This window comes from Erythrolamprus reginae, chromosome 2, assembly GCF_031021105.1.
Source record: "Erythrolamprus reginae isolate rEryReg1 chromosome 2, rEryReg1.hap1, whole genome shotgun sequence".
NCBI classification, from domain to species: domain Eukaryota; kingdom Metazoa; phylum Chordata; class Lepidosauria; order Squamata; family Dipsadidae; genus Erythrolamprus; species Erythrolamprus reginae.
Genome location: NC_091951.1, coordinates 28,934,581 through 28,959,148, shown reverse-complemented (window position 1 = coordinate 28,959,148; position 24,568 = coordinate 28,934,581). Strand labels below are relative to the sequence as shown.

At 41.3% G+C, this 24,568-nt stretch overlaps 1 protein-coding gene across 2 annotated transcripts; it reads left to right on the top strand.

Moving 5' to 3' along the window:
- The first annotated feature begins 342 nt into the window (after positions 1-342).
- LOC139163022 (zinc finger protein 268-like) lies at positions 343-23,997 on the top strand. 2 transcript variants are annotated; one of them, XM_070743931.1, is made up of 3 exons: positions 343-451; positions 3,793-6,220; positions 6,895-7,350. In XM_070743931.1, exon 2 carries the CDS (start codon positions 4,200-4,202, stop codon positions 6,207-6,209), a length of 2,010 nt encoding a protein of 669 aa, XP_070600032.1. In that variant the 5' UTR covers positions 343-451; positions 3,793-4,199; the 3' UTR covers positions 6,210-6,220; positions 6,895-7,350. The 2 variants fall into 2 exon arrangements, with proteins under 2 accessions (XP_070600032.1, XP_070600033.1); XM_070743932.1 differs by lacking the exon at positions 6,895-7,350 and adding an exon at positions 20,643-23,997 and having other exon boundaries at positions 386-451; positions 3,793-5,864.
- Positions 23,998-24,568: the final 571 nt, after the last annotated feature.

The following is a 24,568-nucleotide window of genomic DNA, read 5'->3' as shown; positions in this document are numbered from 1 at the left end:
ATTACTACCACACTGTGGGCGTGGCTTATGCATTTTCTTTCAACATCTTTCTGTGCAAATTGGGTGCTCTGGGGTGGAGCTCCATTTTTGCTACCCCACTGTGTTCCCCTCTGCCCCCCACGCCCAGCCCTGCCTACGTGACAAACAAGTAAAAAAACAAATAATAAATTTTGGAGCCAGCAAGCACGGTGCTAACGTGATGGAACTAGAGCTCGGACGATTCAGCTGTTGCTGGCTAGATGGCGCTCTATGATTAGGCAATAAGCGCACCTGGATAGTCGCAAAGACTATCAGACAGTAGCTGAATTAAAAGGAATTGAGACCATAGAGGCGTGAATTGCTAGACGGAATATGGAAATAAGAGGCACAGATAAGCCAAATCTTACGGCTTCCTAATGGAGGATTGAGGTGGCTGTTGTATTTTCTCCTGGGTCAAAGCGGCAGCTGGAAGGTGAGTGGAGGGCAGGTCGGAGGAGAGGCCGGGAGCAAGTCGGGCTGTTCGGTGTGCTCCACGTTGTAGTAGCAGAGGAGCAACTATGCTGAAATCTGTCGCCTCCTGCATATCCCCCCCCTCCTCCAGCCCACTTTTATTCGCCAGAGCTGCAGGTTTTAAGTTGTCCGCAATCTTCTGTTGATTGGGAGATTTCAACTGTACCGTCACTTTGGGGTTGAGTCCGTGTGTTTTTTTATGAGCGGGTTGTTTTGTTTGCAAGGGAGGAGGTTCACACCGGTGCTTTAAATCTTGCAGAGGCTTTACCATTTCAGAATCAGAATAGACCTGGAAGGGACCTTGGAGGTCTACCAGCCGAGCTCCCTTCTCAAGCAGGAGATCCTGCACCGTTTCAGGAAAGCGAATGTCCAATGTCTTCTTGAAAACGTCCAGTGAGGTTCTGATGGCAAAGTTATTCCACCAGTTAATTGTCCTTATTGTTAGGCATTTTTCCTTAGTTATAAATTATTTCTCTCTTAACGTCGCTACAGAGCACTGCACACCAAGACAACTAGACACAGGAACAGTTTTTTCCCTGAACACCATCACTCTGCTAAACAAATAATTCCCTCAACACTGACAGACTTTTTACTAAATCTGCACTTCTATTTCTACTAGTTTTTCTCATCATTACTGTACTATCATCCTTTTCCTCCCATTTAGAACTGTATGATTGTAACTTGTTGCTTGTCTCCTAAGATTTTTATTAATATTGATTGTTTCTTCGTTGCTTATTTGACCCCTATGACAATCGTTAAGTGTTGTACCACATGATTCTTGACAAATGTATCTTTTTCTTTTATGTACACTGAGAGTATATGCACCAAGGCAAATTCCTTGTGTGTCCAAATTACACTTGGCCAATAAAATTCTATTCTATTCTAGATTAGTTTCCATCCATTTTTTTCTTGTCCTGCCCTCTAGTGCTTTGGAGAATAATTTGACGCCCTCTTCTTTGTGGCAGCCTCTGAAATACTGCTATAATCTATAGATTAATCCACAGTAACTGAATTTAAACATTCCTGGGATAAACATATATCCATCCTAAGATAAAATACAGAAAATAGTATAAGGGCAGACTAGATGGACCATGAGGTCTTTTTCTGCCGTCAGACTTCTATGTTTCTATGTTTCTATTATCCATACCCAAATCCTCCAACCGTTTTTCATGTTTTAGACTCCAAGCCTTTAATCGTTTTAATTGCTCTTCTGGCCACTTTTTCCCAAAGTCTCAATATCTTTTATGTAATGTGATGACCAAAACTGGATACAGAATTCCAGGTCTGGTCTTACCAAGACTTTATAAATTGGTACTAATATTTCACATGATTTTGATTCTGCGTCTCTGTTTATGCAGCCAAGGATTGTACAGTGATACCTCTACTTAAAAACTTTTCTAGATAAGAATCAGGTGTTCACGATTTTTTTGCCTCTTTTTAAGAACCATTTTCTACTTAAGATCCCAATCCCGGAAAAATTGCCCAGGAAATTTGAGAGCGACATGAAGGCCCGGCCAGTTTCCTGCCATTCCCCCTGGGTTTCTCTCTCTGGCACAGTGTATGGGAGGCAGCCTCGTGCCGGGTGTATGGGTGTATGGGTGGCGCGTGCTCCTCCTCGCCGTCTCAGAGTTCCTCTATTTTTTTTTGAGCCTTAAAAGTTTTGGAATTTTTTAATTCTCCTCCCCTCCCCTTCTTCCTTCGGCAGCGACTCTCCTCCTCTTCTTCCTCCTCCTCCTCCCACCCAAATTCCGAGCTTTTATTTCTTTCCTAATGGGTTTGCATGCATTATTTGCTTTTACATTGATTCCTATAGGAAAAATTTCTTCTACTTACAAACTTTTCTACTTAAGAACCTGGCAACGGAACGAATTAAGTTCTTGAGTAGAGGTACCACTGTATTAGCTTTTTTGGGCTGCCGCTGCACACACTGCTTATTCATGTGTAAGCGATTGTCCACTAAGTGTCCAAAGTCCTTCTCACAGATTGTTTTGGAGCCAGGTTTCACCTAATCTGTACTTGTACCTTTGGTTTTTTCCAACCTAGATGTAAAACTTTGCTGTTCTCTGCATTAAATTTCATTTTGCTATAAAGGGCCAATTGTTCAAATCTGTTAAGATCTTTTGGGGACCTGAGCTTGTCTTCTGGGGTGTTGGCTGTTCCTGCTAATTTAGTGTCATCTGCAAATTTTACCAGTTTTCCTTCTATTCTCTCATCTAAGTAATTGAAGATATTGTGAAGATATTGAAAAGTATTGGACATAAGACATAACCTTGTCCTACCCCACTGCTTATTTCCCTCCATGTGAATGTACCCTTAATGTACCCTATACTCTGAAAAATATGGTATTTCTTCTGTTTATTGTAGTTGGGTGGTCTGTAGTATATTCCTATAGCAATGTCATTTTTCTTTCCTTTTATATTTGCCCATATGGATTCTAGGAGGATTTCATCCTTGGTTCTGCATTTCTCCAGGTCTTTTATATACACTGCTCAAAAAAAATAAAGGGAACACTTAAACAACACAATATAACTCCAAGTAAATCAAACTTATATGAAATCAAAATGTCCACTTAGGAATCAACTCTGATTGACAATCAATTTCATATGCTGTTGTGCACATTCAACTTTGTACAGAACAAATTATTCAGTGAGAATATTTCATTCATTCAGATCTAGGATATGATATTTGAGTGTTCCTTTTATTTTTTGAGCAGTATACAGTATAATGCAACTCCATCTCCTCTTTTATTAGATCTGTTACTCTTGAATAGTTTATATCTCACTATCAAGACATTCCAGTTTCATATCACTAAATTTCAGTAATGGCAACTATATCATATCTGCCTATGCAGTATGTACTAATACTTCAAGTTCACCCTGTTTGTTCCCTAAACTTTCAACGTTACTATATGGACGTTTCTCCCATTAATGGTCACATACTGTACCTATTTCATTTTGTAGACAGAAAATACACATGAATTTTCTATATAAATACATACGGTACACACAGATAGAGGGGTGTGTTTCTGTATTTTTTGTGAATATATGCGTATCCGTGTTCCTATCTTCAGTATTTCCATATATCTATATGAGTATAATAATTTGGAGTGCTGACGAGGAAAAATCAACAATAGAATTTCATGGTTGTGCAAAGATTTTAACTTACTCTTTTATATTTCATAATGAGTGGCAGTGGTTAATCTAACAGTTTGGCATGTTTGCTACTTTGTTATGTATGCTTTTTTTTCTTCTTTTCAAATCTTGCAAGAGTAACCAAAGTATCTCTTTTATGTGAATCTTACAGGCAAAGGGAATGCCAAAAAGAGCCTTCTTGACAGCAGAGAATCAGAAGCACCTTTAAAAAGGAAAGAGAATCCCGTACGTCTGGTAAACGTCTTTTCTCCAGATGACCACAAACTCTTTACTTTCGTCAGCCAGAAAGAGATAAGAGAAAAAAATAGAAAATGAGCTTTGAACTGATAAACAAGCATTGTATGTGGAACTCAAAGAAACATTATTAAAAAAAAAGAAAGGTGGAACATTTGCAGATTCAGAAAAAGAGGAAATCTTTTTGTGGGGAGTCTGTCGGGAGGAAGCATTCGTTCCAGACAATAATACAGGCCTCACCCTGTGAGGAAACAAACTGCTTGAACCAGCCAAGAACAGAGCACAAATATCTTTGACCTACTCAAGAATCTAAGACTATCAAAGATGCACAAGCTCCACAACGATGCATGTTGTGGAAAAACCACAGATTTCAAATCAGAGCTGATTATGCATCAGAGGATCCAGACTGGTGAAAAACAATACAAATGCCCCGAAAGTGGCAAAGTTTTTCGCTATACTTCCCAACTTATTGAGCATAAAAGAACCCACATTGCGGAAAAGCTCTACCAGTACCCACAATGTGCCAAAATGTTTAGTACGTTTGGCAACATGGTGATACACCAGAAGACTCACACAGAAGAGAAACCATATGACTGTCTGGATAGTGGGAAAAGTTTCAATCAGAACACTAGCCTTGTGAAACACCAGAGGACTCACTCAGGAAAGAAACCATATGAGTGTTCAGATTGTGGCAAACAATTTTGTCTTAATTCCAAATTAGTTATACACCAGAGAACTCACACGGGCGAGAAACCATATGAATGTCCAGTGTGTGGGAAAAGTTTCACTCAGAATTATAGCCTTGTGAAACACCAAAATACTCACACAGGAGAGAAACCATATGAGTGTTTAGATTGTGGGAAAGCTTTTAGTTGGAATTCTGACCTGGTGAAACACCAGAGGACTCACACAGGGGAGAAACCATATAAGTGTCCAGATTGTGGGAAAAGTTTCAGTGATAATTCTAACTTTCTGAAACACCAAAAGACTCACACAGGAGAGAAACCACATGAATGTCTATACTGTGGGAAAAGTTTCAGTCATAATTCCTACTTAGTTATACACCAGAGAACTCACACTGGGGAGAAACCATATGAGTGTCCGGATTGTGAGAAAGGTTTCAGTCAGAAATGTAAACTGGTGATACACCAGAGGACTCACACAGGCAAGAAACCGTATGAGTGTCCAGATTGTGGGAAGAGTTTCAGTGATAATTCTAACCTTCTGATTCATATGAGGACTCACACAGGAGAGAAACCATATGCATGTCCAAATTGTGGGAAATGTTTTAGTCAGAAATGTAGTCTGGTGATACACCAGAAGACTCACACAGGAGAGAAACCATATGAGTGTCCAGATTGTGGGAAAAGTTTCAGTCAGAAGGATAGATTGGTGATACACCAGAGGACTCACACAGGAGAGAAACCACATAAGTGTCTATACTGTGGGAAAGGTTTCAGTCATAATTCTAACCTTCTAATCCACATGAGGACTCACACAAGAGAGAAACCATATGAGTGTCCAGATTGTGGGAAAAGCTTTAGTCAGAAGTGTAGCCTGGTGATACACCAGAGGAGTCACACAGGAGAGAAACCATATAAGTGTCTATATTGTGGGAAATGTTTCAGTCATAATTTCTACATAGTTATACACCAGAGAACTCACACTGGGGAGAAACCATATGAGTGTCCGGATTGTGGGAAAAGTTTCAGTCAGAAGAGTAGCCTGGTAATACACCAGAGGACTCACACTGGCAAGAAACCATATCAGTGTCCAGATTGCTGGAAAAGTTTCAGTGATAACTCTAACCTTGTGATCCACATGAGGACTCACACAGGAGAGAAACCATATCAGTGTCCAGATTGTGGGAAAAGTTTCAGTCAGAAGGGTAGATTGGTGATACACCAGAGGACTCACACGGGCAAGAAACCGTATGAGTGTCCAGATTGCGGGAAAAGTTTCAGTGATAATTCTAATCTTGTGATCCACATGAGAACTCACACAGGAGAGAAACCATATGACTGTCCGGATTGTGTGAAAAGTTTTAGTCAGAAGTGTAGCCTGGTGATACACCAGAGGACTCACACAGGAGAGAAACCATATGAATGTCTGGATTGTGGGAAAAGTTTCAATCAGAAGCGAAGCCTGGACATACACCAGAGAACTCACATGGGCAAGAAACCTTATGAGTGTCCAGATTGTGGGGGAAATTTCCAGAATAATTCCAATCTGGTCATACACCAGAGGACTCACATGGGACAGTATCTATATGAGTGTCCAGATGGTGAAAAGTTCTTTAGTCAAAAATTTAGTCAAGTTGGAATTCCCACCTGATCAAATAATAGGTGTTGTGATTCAGCCTGAGGCTCTTCAGGGACCGGCTGCGTCTCTGCTGGATCCAGGCCCCGAGGAGGAGGACAGTGAACAGGAGGGGGAGGACCAGGCAGACGGGGGAGAGGAAAGTCAGGAAGAGGATGGGGGGGAGCAGCCTAAGAGCCCCAGGGGGGGCCCTCTCCCCAGCCAGTAGCCTGGCCTCATTGGATGAGGAAGCACAGCTATAATTGACATGAGACAGCGACATGCAGCTCAGAGACGGGACCAATTAGAAAGGTATTGGCATCACTGAATTGGCAACAGCTGGGTTTGGGTGTGGTTCTCCTCAGCAGGGATTAAAAGGCAGGCAAGCCTTTAAGCCATGTGGAGCGTTATCAACTGGAAGTTCTGTGACCCTGCTTTGCTTCTCGGCGTCTCTGATCTTGGCTTGTGGCCTAGAAGACTGGCTTGGGGGAGGCGTATGTTTGTTATCTCCAGCGTTGTTTTTGACAGCAAGAATCCTGTTTTACTTCATGGCCTTCGTGAAACATCTTTGAAGTTTCAGCGTGTTCCTGTTTGTAAGGACCTTTTGTGTTACCTGTGTTTGCTTTGAATTCTATAAACTGCCTTTGATTTTTACCAGTGTGTCTGGATTCTCTTTTTGGGTTGGTGTTGGCTCCTGGAGTGACCCAGACAGAACAAATAGGGAGCTGACATATAGGAACCCTTTGAATGTCCCAATTGCGGGAAAGCTCTGACAAATAGGTGTAGTTAATTAATTATGTCAGTTTACACACAGATCAGAAGCCATTCAGATGCCCAAACTGTTTTCAGTATTTTGGTCAGAGTCTCCTATTATTAAAGAGGACTCATACAGGAGGAAAACCAGCAGCTTTCAGATTGGAAGGAAATCTTGATGGGATCTTAGAAAACTTTCAAGAGTTCACATGGATATACATTGTTTTCAGTTTGCTGGTTTATTTTCCGCCAAAGAACCAAGTTTATTTAGACACGAGAGACTGAACCAGAAGAAAAGCTCGGACACAAAAGGATTTGCTTTCAAAAATCCATGAATTAGGATTTGAACAAGAGTTTTCTGAAAGCGAGAAACTAAGTATAACTATGTATAAATAGAATATTCCTAAGGCATTACATTCTTTCAGTTTATCAGAGATCTTTTTAAAAATATATATATTTATTAAGTTTTTCCTTTAAAAAAAAAATTAATGTTTACAAATGTAAAATAATGCACTTGGGGAAAAGGAATCCTCAATCTGAGTATTGTATTGGCAGTTCTGTGTTAGCAAAAACTTCAGAAGAGAAAGATTTAGGGGTAGTTATTTCTGACAGTCTCAAAATGGGTGAACAGTGCAGTCAGGTGGTATGGAAAGCAAGTAGGATGCTTGGCTGCATAGCTAGAGGTATAACAAGCAGGAAGAGGGAGATTATGTTCCCGCTATATAGAATGCTGATGAGACCACATTTGGAATACTGTGTTCAGTTCTGGAGACCTCACCTACAAAAAGATATTGACAAAATTGAACGGGTCCAAAGACGGGCTACAAGAATGGTGGAAGGTCTCAAGCATAAAACGTATCAGGAAAGACTTAATGAACTCAATCTGTATAGTCTGGAGGACAGAAGGAAAAGGGGGGACATGATCGAAACATTTAAATATATTAAAGGGTTAAATAAGGTCCAGGAGGGAAGTGTTTTTAATAGGAAAGTGAACACAAGAATAAGGGGACACAATCTGAAGTTAGTTGGGGGAAAGATCAAAAGCAATGTTGTGTTTGTTTTAAAATATTCGCAGAAAATCTGCGATTGGTTAAGACGCGGCTATTCAGAAAATAGCCGCGAAAGTTAAATGTGTGTCAGTTGGTAAAAGCCCGCGTTAAAAAGAGTATAAAAGGGCAACGGGTTAGCCGTTGCCCTCATTCCGGCAATTCTACCGTTCCAGTGTTTGTATTCTCTCTTGCCATGAATAAACAAGTTTGATTTAAGACTACCGGAGTCCAGACTTTTCAGTGGCGACGAAGAGGTCGAACTCCCGCTAACGCAGCCATGAACTCGGCCATGGCTCCACCGCCGCCCGTATTCAACTCCGAGACGGAAGCTTGGACCTCGTATATGTCCAAATTTACATTTTTCTTGAAAGCGAGCAATCTACATGACGCCGATGACGAGAGGAAGAAAGCTATATTCCTCGCTTATTGCGGCACAGAAGTCTACAGCCTAGCCTCTACACTCGTTGACCCAGACACCCTGGAAACCGTCGCATGGTCAACTCTACAAGCAAAACTTGCCGCCCATTATCAGCCGACGACTCCTGTCCGCGTATACCGCCATCAATTCGCTCAGATGAGGCAAGCGGACGGAGAATCCACCAACGATTTTATAACTCGCCTACGCGCACTCCTCCCGAAGTGCAAATACAAGGATCCAGAGGAACAGCTCATGGACCGCCTTATTTTCGGTCTAACCAATATCACGCTCCAGAAGAAATACTTAGTTGATGAGGATGCCTCTCTCCAAGACATTCTTAAGGCAGCAAAAGCCTCCGAGGTATCTGAAACATCTGTTGCCGAAATTAAACGCGCAACCTCAACCGTTCATCACATTCCTGATGAATCACCTTGGCACGCCTGCCCTTCTGATGAAAAACACTCAGAATCCGCTACTCCAGACGACACCTGTCTCCAAATCCGAAGAGCCTCCGACCACGACGCCAAAGAAGCCTCCCGTGCAGACAGATGTGCCGGCTGCAACGGAAACCACCCTCGTTTTCGCTGCCATTTCAAGGACGCCTACTGCCGCCGTTGCCAGCGCCGCGGCCACATCGCCGAAGTCTGCCGCGCCGCCAACCCAACTCCAGCAACTCAACAAAACCAACGACCCTATTTTTCACCGAGGAATCGACGACCACCGTTTTCGCGCAACGTTTCCCGCCCGGCTGACAACTCGCCCTCTTCTAACCAACGAGGTAACTCCCCTTCTTCCGTAAACTGCAATTCTCCCGCTGCGGAAAACAAGCTATTTGTTTCCCTTTTCCTCAACGGCCACCCCTGCCAAATGGAATTAGACACCGGGTCCAGACATTCCATAATGCCTTGGGAAAAACTTAAACTATATTTACCTCGTGTAAAACAAACTGACTTGCAACCGTGGGAACCGGGTTTGAGTGATTTTCAGGGCCATTCAATTCCAGTGTTAGGATGCTTAAATGTTCCTATTGCGTTTAAAAAATTTCAAGGGTTTTTACCTCTATTAGTGGTTGACGGTCCTAAACACTCATTACTGGGACTTCGATGGTTACAACCTTTAGGTATTGAAATTTCAGGGGTTAACAATGTATGTGACTCTTTTGACCCAAATGATTTATTGAAAGAATTTCCCGAAGTTTTCTCTAGCGCTCTGGGTAAATATACAGGCAGCCCCATTTCGTTTAATTTGGACCCAAATATTTCGCCCATCCGATTAAAGCCCCGCAGAATCCCCATTCCACTTTTGCCTAAAGTGGATGAACAATTGGACAAATTAATAGCTCAGGGCATTTTAGTTCCCACTGACCACGCTAAATGGGAAACTCCTATTGTAACGCCCGTTAAACCGGATGGCTCTATTAGAATTTGCGCTGATTATAAAGCCACGATTAATAAAGCACTACAGCATAATGCCTATCCAATCCCAGTAGTGCAACAACTCTTGCACACCTTAGGAAATGGGTCCATCTTCGCGAAGTTGGACCTGGCACAGGCATATCAACAGCTCACCGTAGATCAAGACACCTCTGAAGCCCAGACAATCGTAACTCATAGAGGTGCCTTTAAATGCACCCGGCTCCAGTTTGGAGTCTCTACCGCCCCAGGTATCTTTCAGGGTTTGATGGAACGCATTTTAAATAATATTCCTGGGGTCGTTCCATATTTCGACGACGTATTAATATCTGCCACATCCAAATCTGAGTTATGGGACAGAATCAGACGCGTTTTAACCAAATTTAAAGAAACAGGACTCCATTTGAAAGCAGACAAATGTTCTTGGGCTGTGCCCAAAGTTGAATTCTTGGGGTTTACAATAGATCGTTTTGGGATTCACCCTACAAATGACAAAGTTGATGCCATAAGAAATGCCCCCACCCCTTCAGATAAGACAGACTTACAAGCGTTCCTAGGACTCCTTAACTTTTATTCCGTCTTTCTTAAACAGAAAGCGACGGTGGCAGAACCACTTCATAACCTCCTAAAGAAAGACTCTGCCTGGACGTGGGGACCAAAAGAACAAGCCGCTTTCCAAGCAGTAAAAAATTTACTTTCCTCCAATAGTGTCCTAGTGCAATATAATGTAGCTATGCCCTTATCCCTAACCTGCGACGCTTCACCGTTCGGCATAGGAGCCGTCCTCAGCCATAACTTTCCGGACGGCACAGAAGCCCCAATAGCCTATTATTCTAAAACTCTTTCGGCAGCTGAAAGGAATTACTCCCAGCTCGACAAGGAGGCGTTAGCCCTTGTCGCTGGAGTTAAACGTTTTCATTATTACCTTTGTGGTCGGCCCTTTACGTTAATCACCGACCATAAACCGCTTTTAGGCATTTTGGCGGGAAACAAACAAACTCCCGCCTTTCTTTCTCCTCGCATGACTCGCTGGACTATTTTTCTAGCCGCTTACAATTATACATTAATCCACAGGGGGGGGAAAGACATAGGAAATGCTGATGCATTAAGCAGGTGCCCCCAAACAGAATTAGTCAATGATCCAGCCCCTGCCTCAAGCGTTTTATTAATTGAATCTAGTAAACAAACGTTATTAACAGCAACAGAAATAGCCAATCAGACACAAGCAGACCCAATTTTGAAATATATTAAACAATGGATACTAAAGGGATGGCCAATTGAACAACAACCGAACCAATTTCAACCTTTTAAGAATAGACAGTTTGAATTAAATGTGTTAAAAGATTGTATATTGTGGGGAGACAGGGTTGTTATTCCAAAAGCCTTACAGAAGCAAGCATTGCAGTTATTGCATATAGGTCACCCAGGAATAGTCAAAATGAAAACTATTGCCAGAAGTCATTTATGGTGGCCAGGGTTGGATAAGGACATAGAGTCATGGGTGGGTGGTTGTATACCCTGCCAGAGAACAAGACCCAACCCACCAAAAGTTACACCATCAGAGTGGCCAACACCAAGAGGGCCCTGGTCTAGAATACATATTGACTTTGCAGGACCAATCAGGGGCCAATCCTTTTTACTGGTTGTGGATGCATACTCCAAGTGGCTGGAAATTGAACTCATGGCATCCACAACTACTAGTGCAACTATAAAGGCATTAAGGAAAATGTTTGCCACACATGGTATTCCAGACATTTTGGTATCTGACAACGGGCCTCAGTTAACAGCCCGTCAAATGGAACTATTTCTTGCAGACCAGGGCATAAAACATGTGCTCACTCCACCTCATTTTGCCCAAGCTAATGGGCAAGCAGAACGAATGGTTAGAACCACAAAGGAAGCATTAAACAAAGCACCACTAGGAGATTGGCAACAACAAATTGATGAATTTTTAACCATTCAGCATATTACGCCGTCAGCGTCAACAAACAAAAGCCCGGCAGAACTTTTAATGGGCAGAAACCTTCGTTCTAAATTAGACAGAATTCACCCACATTACCAGAATGACCAAAAAGAAATAAAAATGCAAAGTGAAAGACAGTTTAACATCGGGGATTTAATTTATGCCAAAGACTATGATTCAAACGATAAATGGAAAGATGGCACAGTATTGGATAAAACAGGTTTAAAAACATACGTTGTAATATTAACAGATGGGCGCAGTTGGCATCGGCATGTCGACCAACTACGCAAAAGAATGAAGACTAACCCAGACATTTTACCTACTGTAGACAAACCAATAGAGGACTTACCAGAACCACCTCGAGACTCCAGCGATGGCTGCTTGTTGCCCCTGGCGGCCGGCGAAGATCAAAATGCATCATCGCAACCAGGCCCGTCAGAGACTAGCCTTAGCGGAGCAACGGAGCCAGCCGTCCAGGCAAGCAGCTCCCAGCAAAATGAACTGCGCAGGTCCCAGAGATCTGTGAAACCACCAATCCGCTTGCAGGACTATGTGACGTGGATTAACACGTAATCATGGTCTCAGCCGAAGAGGGAGGGGTGTTGTGTTTGTTTTAAAATATTCGCAGAAAATCTGCGATTGGTTAAGACGCGGCTATTCAGAAAATAGCCGCGAAAGTTAAATGTGTGTCAGTTGGTAAAAGCCCGCGTTAAAAAGAGTATAAAAGGGCAACGGGTTAGCCGTTGCCCTCATTCCGGCAATTCTACCGTTCCAGTGTTTGTATTCTCTCTTGCCATGAATAAACAAGTTTGATTTAAGACTACCGGAGTCCAGACTTTTCAAGCAACATGAGAAAATATTATTTTACTGAAAGAGTAGTAGATCCTTGGAACAAACTTCGAGTAGACGTGGTAGATAAATCCACAGTAACTGAATTTAAACATGCCTGGGATAAACATATCCATCCTAAGATAAAATACAGGAAATTGTATAAGGGCAGACTAGATGGACCATGAGGTCTTTTTCTGCCGTCAGACTTCTATGTTTCTATGTTTCTATCTTCGCTGACCCCAAAGGAGTTGCACTTTTTCGCTGCATGTTTGCACGATGTTCCCCACAAGGGCACGATCCTTTCCTTTAGTTAGCTGCTTATTGCAAATGAAGCTTCAGGCTCATCTCCAGGGAGGATGAGTGCACTCTTAGGGGACCTGAACGGATAGGTGGTGTTCTGTCGGGCTCTCTGGTAGACTCCTCCCAAAAATTCACAGGTACAAATTTCAGACACACACATGTTTGAAAATTCAAAACAATGTTCCTTATAAGGAAAATTCACTTAAACCAAGCCCTCTTTTGGTATAGCAAAGAACACTGGTCTCCAAACAAACTGGTAATTTGTACAAGTCCCTTATCAGTTCTGTGATACTTAAGCTTGCAGCTGTCAGGCAATTCACAATCCTTCTTTCACAAAGTGAAACACACTTTGCTCTGGTTTAGTTTCAAAGTGGGGAAAAATCAGCACACAAAAGGTGAAAGTCAGTAAAGCAGTCAGGAAACACAAGGATCAGATAATCCTCCACAATGGCCAAACTCACAGGCTGCTGTTTATAGCAGCCTCACTAATTACCACAGCCCCACCCAACCACAGGTGGCCTCATTTTCTTTGATAATAATCTCTCAGTTGTTGTTGCCTATGCATCGCTCTCCGCATGCGTGGCTGTATCATTAACTCTTGTTCTGAATCCAAGGAGGAGCTAGATAATTGATCTCCTGAGCTGTCTACCACACTCTCCTCCTCCCTGTCACTCATGTCTTCTTGGTCAGAGGAGCCTTCATCAGCAGATTCCACCGGGGGCAAAACAGGCCTGCAGCATGTGGATGTCTCCCCCACATCCACAGTCCTTGGGGCAGGAGCTGGACCAGAGCTAACCACAACAGGTGGTCATGGACAAAAGCTATTGGCATGCTACCTGAGAGTCAAATATGACCATGGCATGGAATCTTAGTTCTAAGTTACTTCTCTCCTTGTTTATTTTCCACCCATTGCTTCTTGTTCTACCCTCAGGTGCTTTGGAGAATAGGTTGACTCCTTCTTTGTGGCAACCCCTGAGATATTGGAACACTGCTATCATGTCTCCCCTGGTCCTTCTTTTCATTAAACTAGCCCAGTTCCTGCAACTGTTCTCCATATGTTTTAGCCTCCAGTCCCCTAATAATCTTTGTTGCTCTTCTCTGCACTTTTTCTAGAGTCTCAACATCCTTTTTGCATCGTGGTGACCAAAACTGAATGCAGTATTCCAAGTGTAGCCATTATAAAATGGTATTAACACTCCACGTGATCTTGATTCTATCCCTTTGTTAATGCAGCCTAGAACGGTGTTGGCTTTTTTTTTTTGGCAGCTGCTGCACACTTCTGGCTCATATTTAAATGGTTGTCCACTAGGACTGCAAGATCCCTCTCACAGTTACTACTCTTGAACAATGTACCACATATGCTGTATCTGTGCATTTTGTTTCTCTTGCCTAAATGTAGAACCTTACTTTTTTCACCATTGAATTTCATTTTGTTAGATAGTGCCCGGTGTTCAGGTTTGTCAAGATCCTTCTGTATTTTGCATCAATCTTCTGGAGTGTTGGCTATTCCTGCCAGTTTGGTGTCATCTGCAAATTTGATAAGTTCCCCATCTATCCTCTTGTCCAAGTCATTGATGAAGATGTTGAAGAATACTGGCCTAAAACAGCTTTGGGGTACTCCACTGCATACATCCTTCCATGTAGATGTAATTCCATTGAGTGTGGTTAGTTAGCCAGTTTTGAATCCATTTGGAAGTGTTCCTGTCCATCCCACTTTTTGCTACTTTATTTAGTAGTAGGTTATGGTCTACTTTGTCAAAAGCCTTACTGAAGTCCAAGTAAACCACATCGACAGCATTCCCCTTGTCCACTAATTAGAAACATAGAAGATTGATGGCAGAAAAACACCTCACGGTCCATCTAGTCTGCCCTTATACTATAATCTGTTCTGGGTCCTATTCTTTTTAATATGTTTGTGAGTGACATAGGGGAAGGTTTGGTAGGGAAGGTTTGCCTATTTGCCGATGACTCTAAAGTGTGCAATAGGGTTGATATTCCTGGAGGGGTCTGCAATATGGTAAATGATTTAGCTTTACTAGATAAATGGTCAAAGCAATGGAAACTGCAGTTTAATGTTTCCAAATGTAAAATAATGCACTTGGGGAAAAGGAATCCTCAGTCTGAGTATTGTATTGGCAGTTCTGTGTTAGCACAAACTTCAGAAGAAAAGGATTTAGGGGTAGTGATTTCTGACAGTCTCAAAATGGGTAAACAGTGCAGTCAGGCAGTAGGGAAAGCAAATAGGATGCTTGGCTGCATAGCTAGAGGTATAACAAGCAGAAAGAGGGAGATTATGATCCCGCTATATAGAGTGCTGGTGAGACCACATTTGGAATACTGTGTTCAGTTCTGGAGACCTCACCTACAAAAAGATATTGACAAAATTGAACGGGTCCAAAGACGGGCTACAAGAATGGTGGAAGGCCTTAAGCATAAAACGTATCAGGAAAGACTTAATGAACTCAATCTGTATAGTCTGGAGGACAGAAGGAAAAGGGGGGACATGATCGAAACATTTAAATATGTTAAAGGATTAAATAAGGTCCAGGAGGGAAGTGTTTTTAATAGGAAAGTGAACACAAGAACAAGGGGACACAATCTGAAGTTAGTTGGGGGAAAGATCAAAAGCAACATGAGAAAATGTTATTTTACTGAAAGAGTAGTAGATCCTTGGAACAAACTTCCAGCAGACGTGGTTGGTAAATCCACAGTAACTGAATTTAAACATGCCTGGGATAAAAATAGATCCATCCTAAGATAAAATACAAAAAATAGTATAAGGGCAGACTAGATGGATCATGAGGTCTTTTTCTGCGGTCAGTCTTCTATGTTTCTATGTTGGGCTCACTCATGGTCACAAGTCAAGGACTACCTGTATGCAGGTAACTAGGGCACAATTGACCATAATCAGGGTCTGCTGATCCAGGAACAGCCACAACTGGCTCTCAAGTGAATTTTTAAAAAATGTTACGCTTTCTGATCTTCAGTGACAGCCAAAACCTTCTAAAATGCAGGAACCTTTAAATCAGATTCCAGCCTGCAAACTAGTAATACAGAGAGATGACAGTATGTCCTATCTAAATGTCATTGGAAACAGCGTGGGAGGCACTTCCAAGTTTTGTCCCGTATTATTCTACTAATAAGATAGGCAGGATGTTAATCATTTAGGCGCTGCGACCCAAAACAAGAACACCACGGACTTTTAGATGAAATTAGAGCTGTTGCTGGCTAGATGGCGCTCTATGGTTACGCAATAGAGTCGTGGATTGCTAGAGGGAACATGAAAATGCGAGGCGCAGGGAAACCTCGTCTTACGGCTGCCTAATGGAGGATAGCGGGGGCTGTTGTGCTTTTCCTGGGTTTAAGCGGCAGCTGGAAGGTGAGTGGAGGGCAGGTCGGAGGAGAGGCCGGGAGCAAGTCGAGCTGTTCAGGTTTGCTCCATGTTGTAGTAGCAGATAAGCAACTATGCTGAAATATGTCAACCCCTGCATATCCCTCCCCCCTCCCCAATTCCTGCAGCCCACTTTTATTTCGCCAGAGCTGCACGTTTTAAGTTGCCTGCAATCTTCTATTGATGGGGAGATTTCAACTACAATATACCGTCATTTTAGGGTTGATTCCGTGTGTTTTTTTTATGAGCGGGTTGTTTTGTTCGAAAGAGAGGAGATTCACACCGGTGCTTTAAATCTTGCAGAGGCTTTACCATTTCAGAATCAGAATACTGTACAGTAGACCCAAAAGGGACCTGTGAGGTCTTCCAGTCGAGCCCCCTTCTCAAGCAGGACATCCTGTATCATTTCAGGAAAGCGACTGTCCAGTCTCTTCTTTAAAACTTCCAGTGAGGTTCTGATGGCAAAGTTATTCCACTAATTAATTGTCCTTATTGTTAGGCATTTTTCCTTAACTATAAGTTTGTTTATTTATTTATTTATTTAGTTAGTTAGTTAGTTAGTTAGTTAGTTAGTTAGTTAGTTAGTTAGTTAGTTAGTTTAACAATTATAGGGTGATAATTTGTACAAATAAAACATTAAATAAGTAATGATAAAAAGTAACAAAAGAAGACAATAGGACAGGGACGGTAGGCACAGTGGTGCGCTTATGCACGCCCCTTACAGACCTCTTAGAAAGGGGGAGAGGTCAATTGTAGATAGTCTAAGGTTAAAGGTTTTGGGGTTAGGAGTAGAAACCACAGAATCAGGTAGTGCATTCCAGGCGTTGATTACTCTGTTGCTGAAGTCGTATATTTTGCAGTCAAGTTTGGAGCAGTTAACATTTAGTTTAAATCGATTTCGTGCTCGTGTGTTGTTGCGGTTGAAGGTGAAGTAGTCGTTAACAGGTAGAACATTTTGGTATATGATTTTATGAACTATAATTAAGTCGGAATGGAGACGACAAAGTTGTAAGTTGTCTAAACCAAGAATTTCAAGTCTGGCGGAGTAAAGTATTTTGTTGTGAGAAGAGGAATGAAGCACTCTTCTTGTGAAATATTTCTGGACTCTCTCAATTGTGTTGATGTCAGATATGCAATGTGGGTTCCATACAGGCGAGCTGTATTCTAGGATTGGTCTGACAAATGTTTTGTAAGATCTTGTGGGCAGTTCAAAATTACCAGAGAAGAAGCTGCGAAGGATTAGGTTAACAACTCTTAAAGCCTTTTTGGCAATGGTGTTGCAGTGGGCTCTAGGACTTAGGTCATTGGATATGAGTACTCCAAGGTCTTTGACAGATTGAGAGTTATCAATAAGTTCAATTCCTCCAAATTTATATTTAATATTCTGATTCTTTTTACCAATGTGTAAGACAAAGTTGTTTCTCTCTTAGATTAATTTCCATCCATTTTTTCTTGTCCTGCCTTCTAGTGCTTTGGGGAATAATTTGATGCCTCTGGAATACTGCTATTATCATGTTTTAGACTCTGAGCCTTTAATCATTTCAATTGCCCTTCTGGCCACTTTTTCCAAAGTCTCAATATCTTTTATGTAATGTGATGACCAAAACTGGATACAGAATTCCAGGTCTGTTCTTCCAAGACTTTATAAATTGGTACTAATACTTCACACGATTTTGATTCTGTGCCTCTGTTTATACAGCCAAGGATTGTATTAGCCTTTTTGGCTGCTGCGACACACACTGCTGCTGCTGCGACACACACTGCTGACTCATGTTTAAGTGATTGTCCACTAAGAGTCCTGATTAGTTATAGTTATAGTTAAAATGGTGGAGAATCTACTCAAAAAGAGGATAAATCAGCACCTAAAAAAGAATAACTTATTGGACCCAAATCAATATGGCTTTACTGAAGGCAAATCATGTCAGACTAATCTCATTGATTTCTTTGACTATGTCACAAAGGTGTTGGATGAAGGTGGTGCCGTGGATATTGCCTATCTGGACTTCAGCAAAGCCTTTGATACAGTCGTTCAGCTGCACTGTTCAATGACACCTCATTGACTCACTTTCGCAACATTTTGAAAAGCAGGCAAAAGCAGATGTCATTGGATAAATTTCTTATGAAAAGAGCTGCTCCAAGTGAAAGTGCAGCCAAAAAGGCAAAAACAGATGATTAGGCTACTGTGTACATATGTAAATTTAAAAGTTTAAGAAAGTTTACAAGTTAAGTGAAAGAAACTTCATTATTCATTTATATGTACATGTACATTTCTTCATTAAAAACATGTCTTTTTTCATAATTTAGACTAACTTTGTGAGTTTTTTGAGGGCTGGAACCAATTAAAATTATTTACATTAATTCCTATGGGGAAAAGTCGTTCGAGATAAGAGTTGTTCGACTTAAGAGCCCAGGTCCAGAACGAATTAAACTCGTATGTCGAGGTACTACTGTATTGTATTGGCAGTTCTGTGTTAGCAAAAACTTCAGAAGAGAAGGATTTAGGGGTAGTCATTTCTGACAGTCTCAAAATGGGTGAACAGTGCAGTCAGGTGGTAGGGAAAGCAAGTAGGATGCTTGGCTGCATAGCTAGAGGTATAACAAGCAGAAAGAGGGAGATTATGATCCCGCTATATAGAGTGCTGGTGAGACCGCATTTGGAATACTGTGTTCAGTTCTGGAGACCTCACTTACAAAAAGATATTGACAAAATTGAAAGGGGCCAAAGACGGGCTACAAGAATGGTGGAAGGTCTTAAGCATAAAACGTATCAGGAAAGACTTAATGAACTCAATCTGTATAGTCTGGAGGACAGAAGGAAAAGGGGGGACATGATCGAAACATTTAAATATGTTAAAGGGTTAAATAAGGTACAGGAGGGAAGTGTTTTTAATAGGAAAGTGAACACAAGAACAAGGGGACACAATCTGAAGTTAGTTGGGGAAAGATCAAAAGCAATGTGAGAAAATATTATTTCACTGAAAGAGTAGTAGATCCTTGGAACAAACTTCCAGCAGACGTGGTTGGTAAATCCACAGTAACTGAATTTAAACATGCCTGGGATAAACATGTATCCATCCTAAGATAAAATACAGAAAATAGTATAAGGGCAGACTAGATGGACCATGAGGTCTTTTTTCTGCCATCAGTCTTCTATGTTTATATATTTCTACAACCAGGAAGTAAAGCTGGATGGTACAGTAGACTCTGCAGTGCAAGAAGGACTGGCTAAGTTGAGAATGAGCCTTGCCAGTTAGGTTTTCACTTCTCCTGTTTTTAAGTCCCCAGAACTGGTTGACTGCATTCTCAGATAGGCTCCTTCTAGGCTGCGGACATGCTCTCCTTTTCCCCAGCCATTATGACTGCATGGCAGTATGTTGTTGCGGCCGTGCAGCCACACAGCTTAGAGGGAACAGTGTGGTACACACAGAGTCTTTCTGTATTTTTTGTGAATATATGTGTATCCATGTTCCTATGCTCAGTATTTCCATGTGTCTATATGATTATAACAATTTGCAGTTCTGACAATCCGTGATTTGCACAAGTCAACAATAGAATTTCATGATAGTACGAAGATTTTAACTTAATCTTTTCTGTTTCATAATGAATGGCAGTGGTTAATCTAGCAGTTGGGTATGTTTGCTATTTCATTGTTATGTATGATGTTTTTCTTGTTTTCAAATCTTGCAAGAGTAACTAAAGTATCTCTTTTATATGAATCTTACAGGCAAAGGGAATGCCAAAAAGAGAGTTCTGGACATCGGAGAATCAGAAGCAGCTTTAAAAAGGAAAGAGAATGTGATACATCTGGTAATACGTCTTTTCTCCAGACAACCACAAAACTCTTCTCTTACCCCAGCCAGAAAGAGACAAGAGAAAAAAACAGGAAAAGAGCTTTGAACTGATAAACAAGCCTTGTATGTGAAACTCAAAGAAACATTATGTAAAAAAAGAAAGGTGGAACATTTGCAGAGGAAATATCTAGAAGTCTTTGGGGAGGAATCACTCATTCCAGACAATAATGCAGCCCCCCCTCTATGAGGAAACAAAGTGCTTGAATCATCCAAGAAGAGATCGCAAATATTTTTGACCTCCTCAAGAATCTTAAAATATCAACGATGGAAACGCTCCACAATGATGCATATTGTGGGAAAAGCACAGATTTCAAATCAGAGCTGATTATGCATCAGAAATTCCAGACTGGTGAAGAACCATACAAATGTCCTGAATGTGGCAAGGTCTTTTGCTACACTTCCCAACTCATTGAGCATAAAAGAACCCATACTGGAGAAAAGCCCTATCAATGCACACAGTGTGCCAAAACGTTTAGTAAACGTGGCAATCTGGTGATACACCAAAGGACTCACACAGGAGAAAAACCATATCAGTGTTCAGATTGTGGAAAAAGTTTCAGTATCAATTCTAACCTTCTGAAACATCAAAAGAGTCACACAGGAGAAAAAACATATGAGTGTTCGGATTGTAGGAAAAGTTTCAGTAATAAGTCCAACCTTTTGAAACACCAGAGGAGTCACACAGGAGAGAAACCGTACAAATGTCCAGATTGTGCAAAAAGTTTCAGTAATTATTCTAACTTCCTGAAACACAAGAGGACTCACACAGGAGAGAAACCGTATGAGTGTCCGGATTGTGGGAAAACTTTCAGTGATAATTCTAACCTTCTAAAACACCAGAGGACTCACACAGGAGAGAAGCCTCGTGAGTGTCTATACTGTGGGGAAAGTTTCAGTCATCATTCCGACTTAGTTATACACCAGAGGATTCACACAGGAGATAAACCGTATGAGTGTCCAGATTGTGGGAAAAGTTTCTGTGATAATTCTAACCTTCTGATCCATATGAGGACTCACACAGGAGAGAAGCCATATGAGTGTCCAAATTGTGGGAAATGTTTCAGTCAGAAGGATAGCCTGGTTATACACAAGAGGAATCACACAGGAGAGAAACCATATGAGTGTCCAGATTGTGGGAAAGGTTTTAGTCATAATTGCAACTTAGTTGCACACCAAAGAACTCACACTGGGGAGAAACCATATGAGTGCCAAGATTGTGGGAAACATTTTAGTCAAAATTTCAACTTAGTTATACATCAAAGAACTCACACTGGGGAGAAACCGTATGAGTGTCCAGATTGTGGAAAATGTTTCAGTGATAATTCTAACCTTGTGATCCACATGAGGACTCACACAGGCGACAAACCATATGAGTGTTTGGACTGTGGGAAAAGTTTCAATAATAATTCTAACCTCCTGAAACACCACAGGACTCACACAGGCAAGAAACCATATGAGTGTTTGGATTGTGGGAAAAGTTTCAATAATAATTCTAACCTTCTGAAACACCAGAGGATTCACACGGGCGAGAAACCATATGTGTGTCTATACTGTGAGAAAGGTTTCAGTCTTAATTCCTATTTAGTTATACACCAGAGGACTCACACAGGAGAGAAACCATATAAGTGTCAAGATTGTGGGAAAAGTTTCAATAATTATTCTAACCTTCTGAAACACAAGAGGACTCACACAGGAGAGAAACCATATGAGTGTTTGGATTGTGGGAAAAGTTTCAGTGATAATTCTAACCTCCTGAAACACCAGAGGACTCACACAGGAGAGAAACCACATGAGTGTCTATACTGTGGGAAAAGTTTCAGTCATCATTCCGACTTGGTTATACACCAGAGGACTCACACAGGAGAGAAACCATATGAGTGTCCGGATTGTGGGAAAAGTTTCAGTCAGAAGTGTAAATTGGTGATACATCAGAGGATTCACACAGGCAAGAAACCATATGTGTGTCCAGATTGTGGAAATAGTTTCAGTGATAATTCTAACTTTCTGATCCACATGAGGACTCACACAGGAGAGAAACCATATGAGTGTCCGGATTGTGGGAAAAGTTTCAGTCAGAAGGGTAGCCTGGTTATACACCAGAGGACTCACACAGGAGAGAAACCATATGAGTGTCCGGATTGTGGAAAAAGTTTCAGTCAGAAGGGTAGACTTGTGATACATCAGAGGTCACACACAGGCAAGAAACTGTATGAGTGTCCAAATTGGGGGGAAAGTTGCAGTGATAATTCTAACCTTTTGAACCACATGAGTACTCACACAGGAGAGAAACCATATGAGTGTCCAGAGTGTGGGAAAAGTTTTAGTCATAATTGCAACTTAGTTACACACCAAAGAACTCACACTGGGGAGAAACCGTACGAGTGCCCAGATTGTGGGAAACATTTTAGTCATAATTTCAATTTAGTTATACATCAAAGAACTCACACTGGGGAAAAACCGTATGAGTGTCCAGATTGTGGAAAAAGTTTCAGTGATAATTCTAACCTTGTGATCCACATGAGGACTCACACAGGAGAGAAACCATATGAGTGTCTGGATTGTGGGAAAAGTTTTAGTCAGAAGTGTAGCCTGGTGATACACCACAGGACTCACACAGGAGAGAAACCGTATGAGTGTTTGGATTGTGGGAAAAGTTTCAATAATAATTCTAACCTTCTGAAACACCAGAGGACTCACACAGGAGAGAAGCCACATGTGTGTCTATACTGTGGGAAAAGTTTCAGTCTTAATTCCAACTTACTTGTACACCAGAGGATTCACACGGGCGAGAAACCATATGAGTGTCCAGATTGTGGGAAAAGTTTCAATAATAATTCTAACCTCCTGAAACACCAGAGGACTCACGCAGGAGAGAAACCATATGAGTGTCTGGATTTTGGAAATAGTTTCCAGCAGAATTCCAATCTGGTCATACACCAGATAAGTCAGTAACTGTATGAGTGCCAAGAAAACATTTTTAGTCGAAATTCCCAACTGATGATATACCAGAAGACACACACTGGTTCTGTTCCTGGATTGTAGGAAAAGTTTCCGTTTAATGGAAGTTATACTAAATGGAATGGAACTTCAATGGAATTAAAAGTTTAATGGAATAATAGGGAATTGACATAGAAGAGGAGCCTTTTGAATGTCCCAATTGTGAGAAAGTTCTCACAAGTAGGTCTAATCTAAGAAATCATGTCAGTTTACACACAGATCAGAAGCCAATCAGATGCCAAAACTGTGGTCATTATTTTGGTCAGAAACGTTCAGCTTTTTGATTGGAAAGAAAGCTTGATGGGATCTTATAAATTTTTCAAATGTTCACAGGGATACACATTGTTTGTGTTCATCTTGCTGGATTATTTTCAGCTAAAGAGCCAAGTTTATTCAGATATCAGAGACTGAACCAGAAGAAAAACTCAGACACAAGGGGATTTGCTTGCAAAAATCAATGAATCAGTAAATGAGAATAAAACTTTGGCATCAAACCATTCTTATTGCATCCAAATTGATACATTATAGAAAGAAGAGAATCCTGAAGGCACAGTGGTTAGAATGAACTATTGCAGAGACAGTAACCATTCCATGATACTTGTAGGTCTTGACTTAAAGCCATTCATTTAGTGACCGTTCAAAGTTACAACATCACTTTAAAAAGTGACTTATGACCCTTTTTCATACTTAGAACCATTGAAACATCAACATTCAGATGATGGCAATTGATGGTGCAATGTCCTCAGGCCATGGGATCCGATTTTGGGACTTTCTGACAAGCCAAATCAATGGGGAAGCCAAATTCACTTAACAACTGTTGCGAGAAATGTTATAAAATGAGGCAAAAATCATTTAAAAACTGTGTCGCTTAGCTACATAAATTTTGGGCTCAATTGTGTTTGTAAGTTGAGGACTACCTGTAATAGGAATTGTTGCCTCGCTGCTGCTAATATTCTGCAGTAATGTTTTTAAACATTAGGTCCCACAGAGTTGGCCTTCTCCAGATCCCGTCACCTAAACAATGCCGTTTGGCAGGACCCAGGGGAAGAGCCTTCTCTGTGGCAGCCCTGACCCTCTGGAACCAGCTCCCCCCAGAGATTAGAACTGCCCCCACCCTCCTCGCCTTTCGTAAACTCCTTAAAACCCACCTTTGCCGTCAGGCATAGGGCAATTGAAACATTTTCCCCGGGCCTATACAGCTTATGTATGGAATGCTTGTGTGTATGTTTGCTTTTAATAATGGGGCTTTTAGTGTTTCTTTTAAATTATTAGATTTGTTATATATTGTTTATTATTGTTGTGAGCCGCCCCGAGTCTACGGAGAGGGGCGGCATACAAATCTAATAAATAAATAAATAATAAATAAATAAATAAATAAATACACATTATTTCATGAGAATCATTAATTTTGTTGTGATAGGCTCTAATTG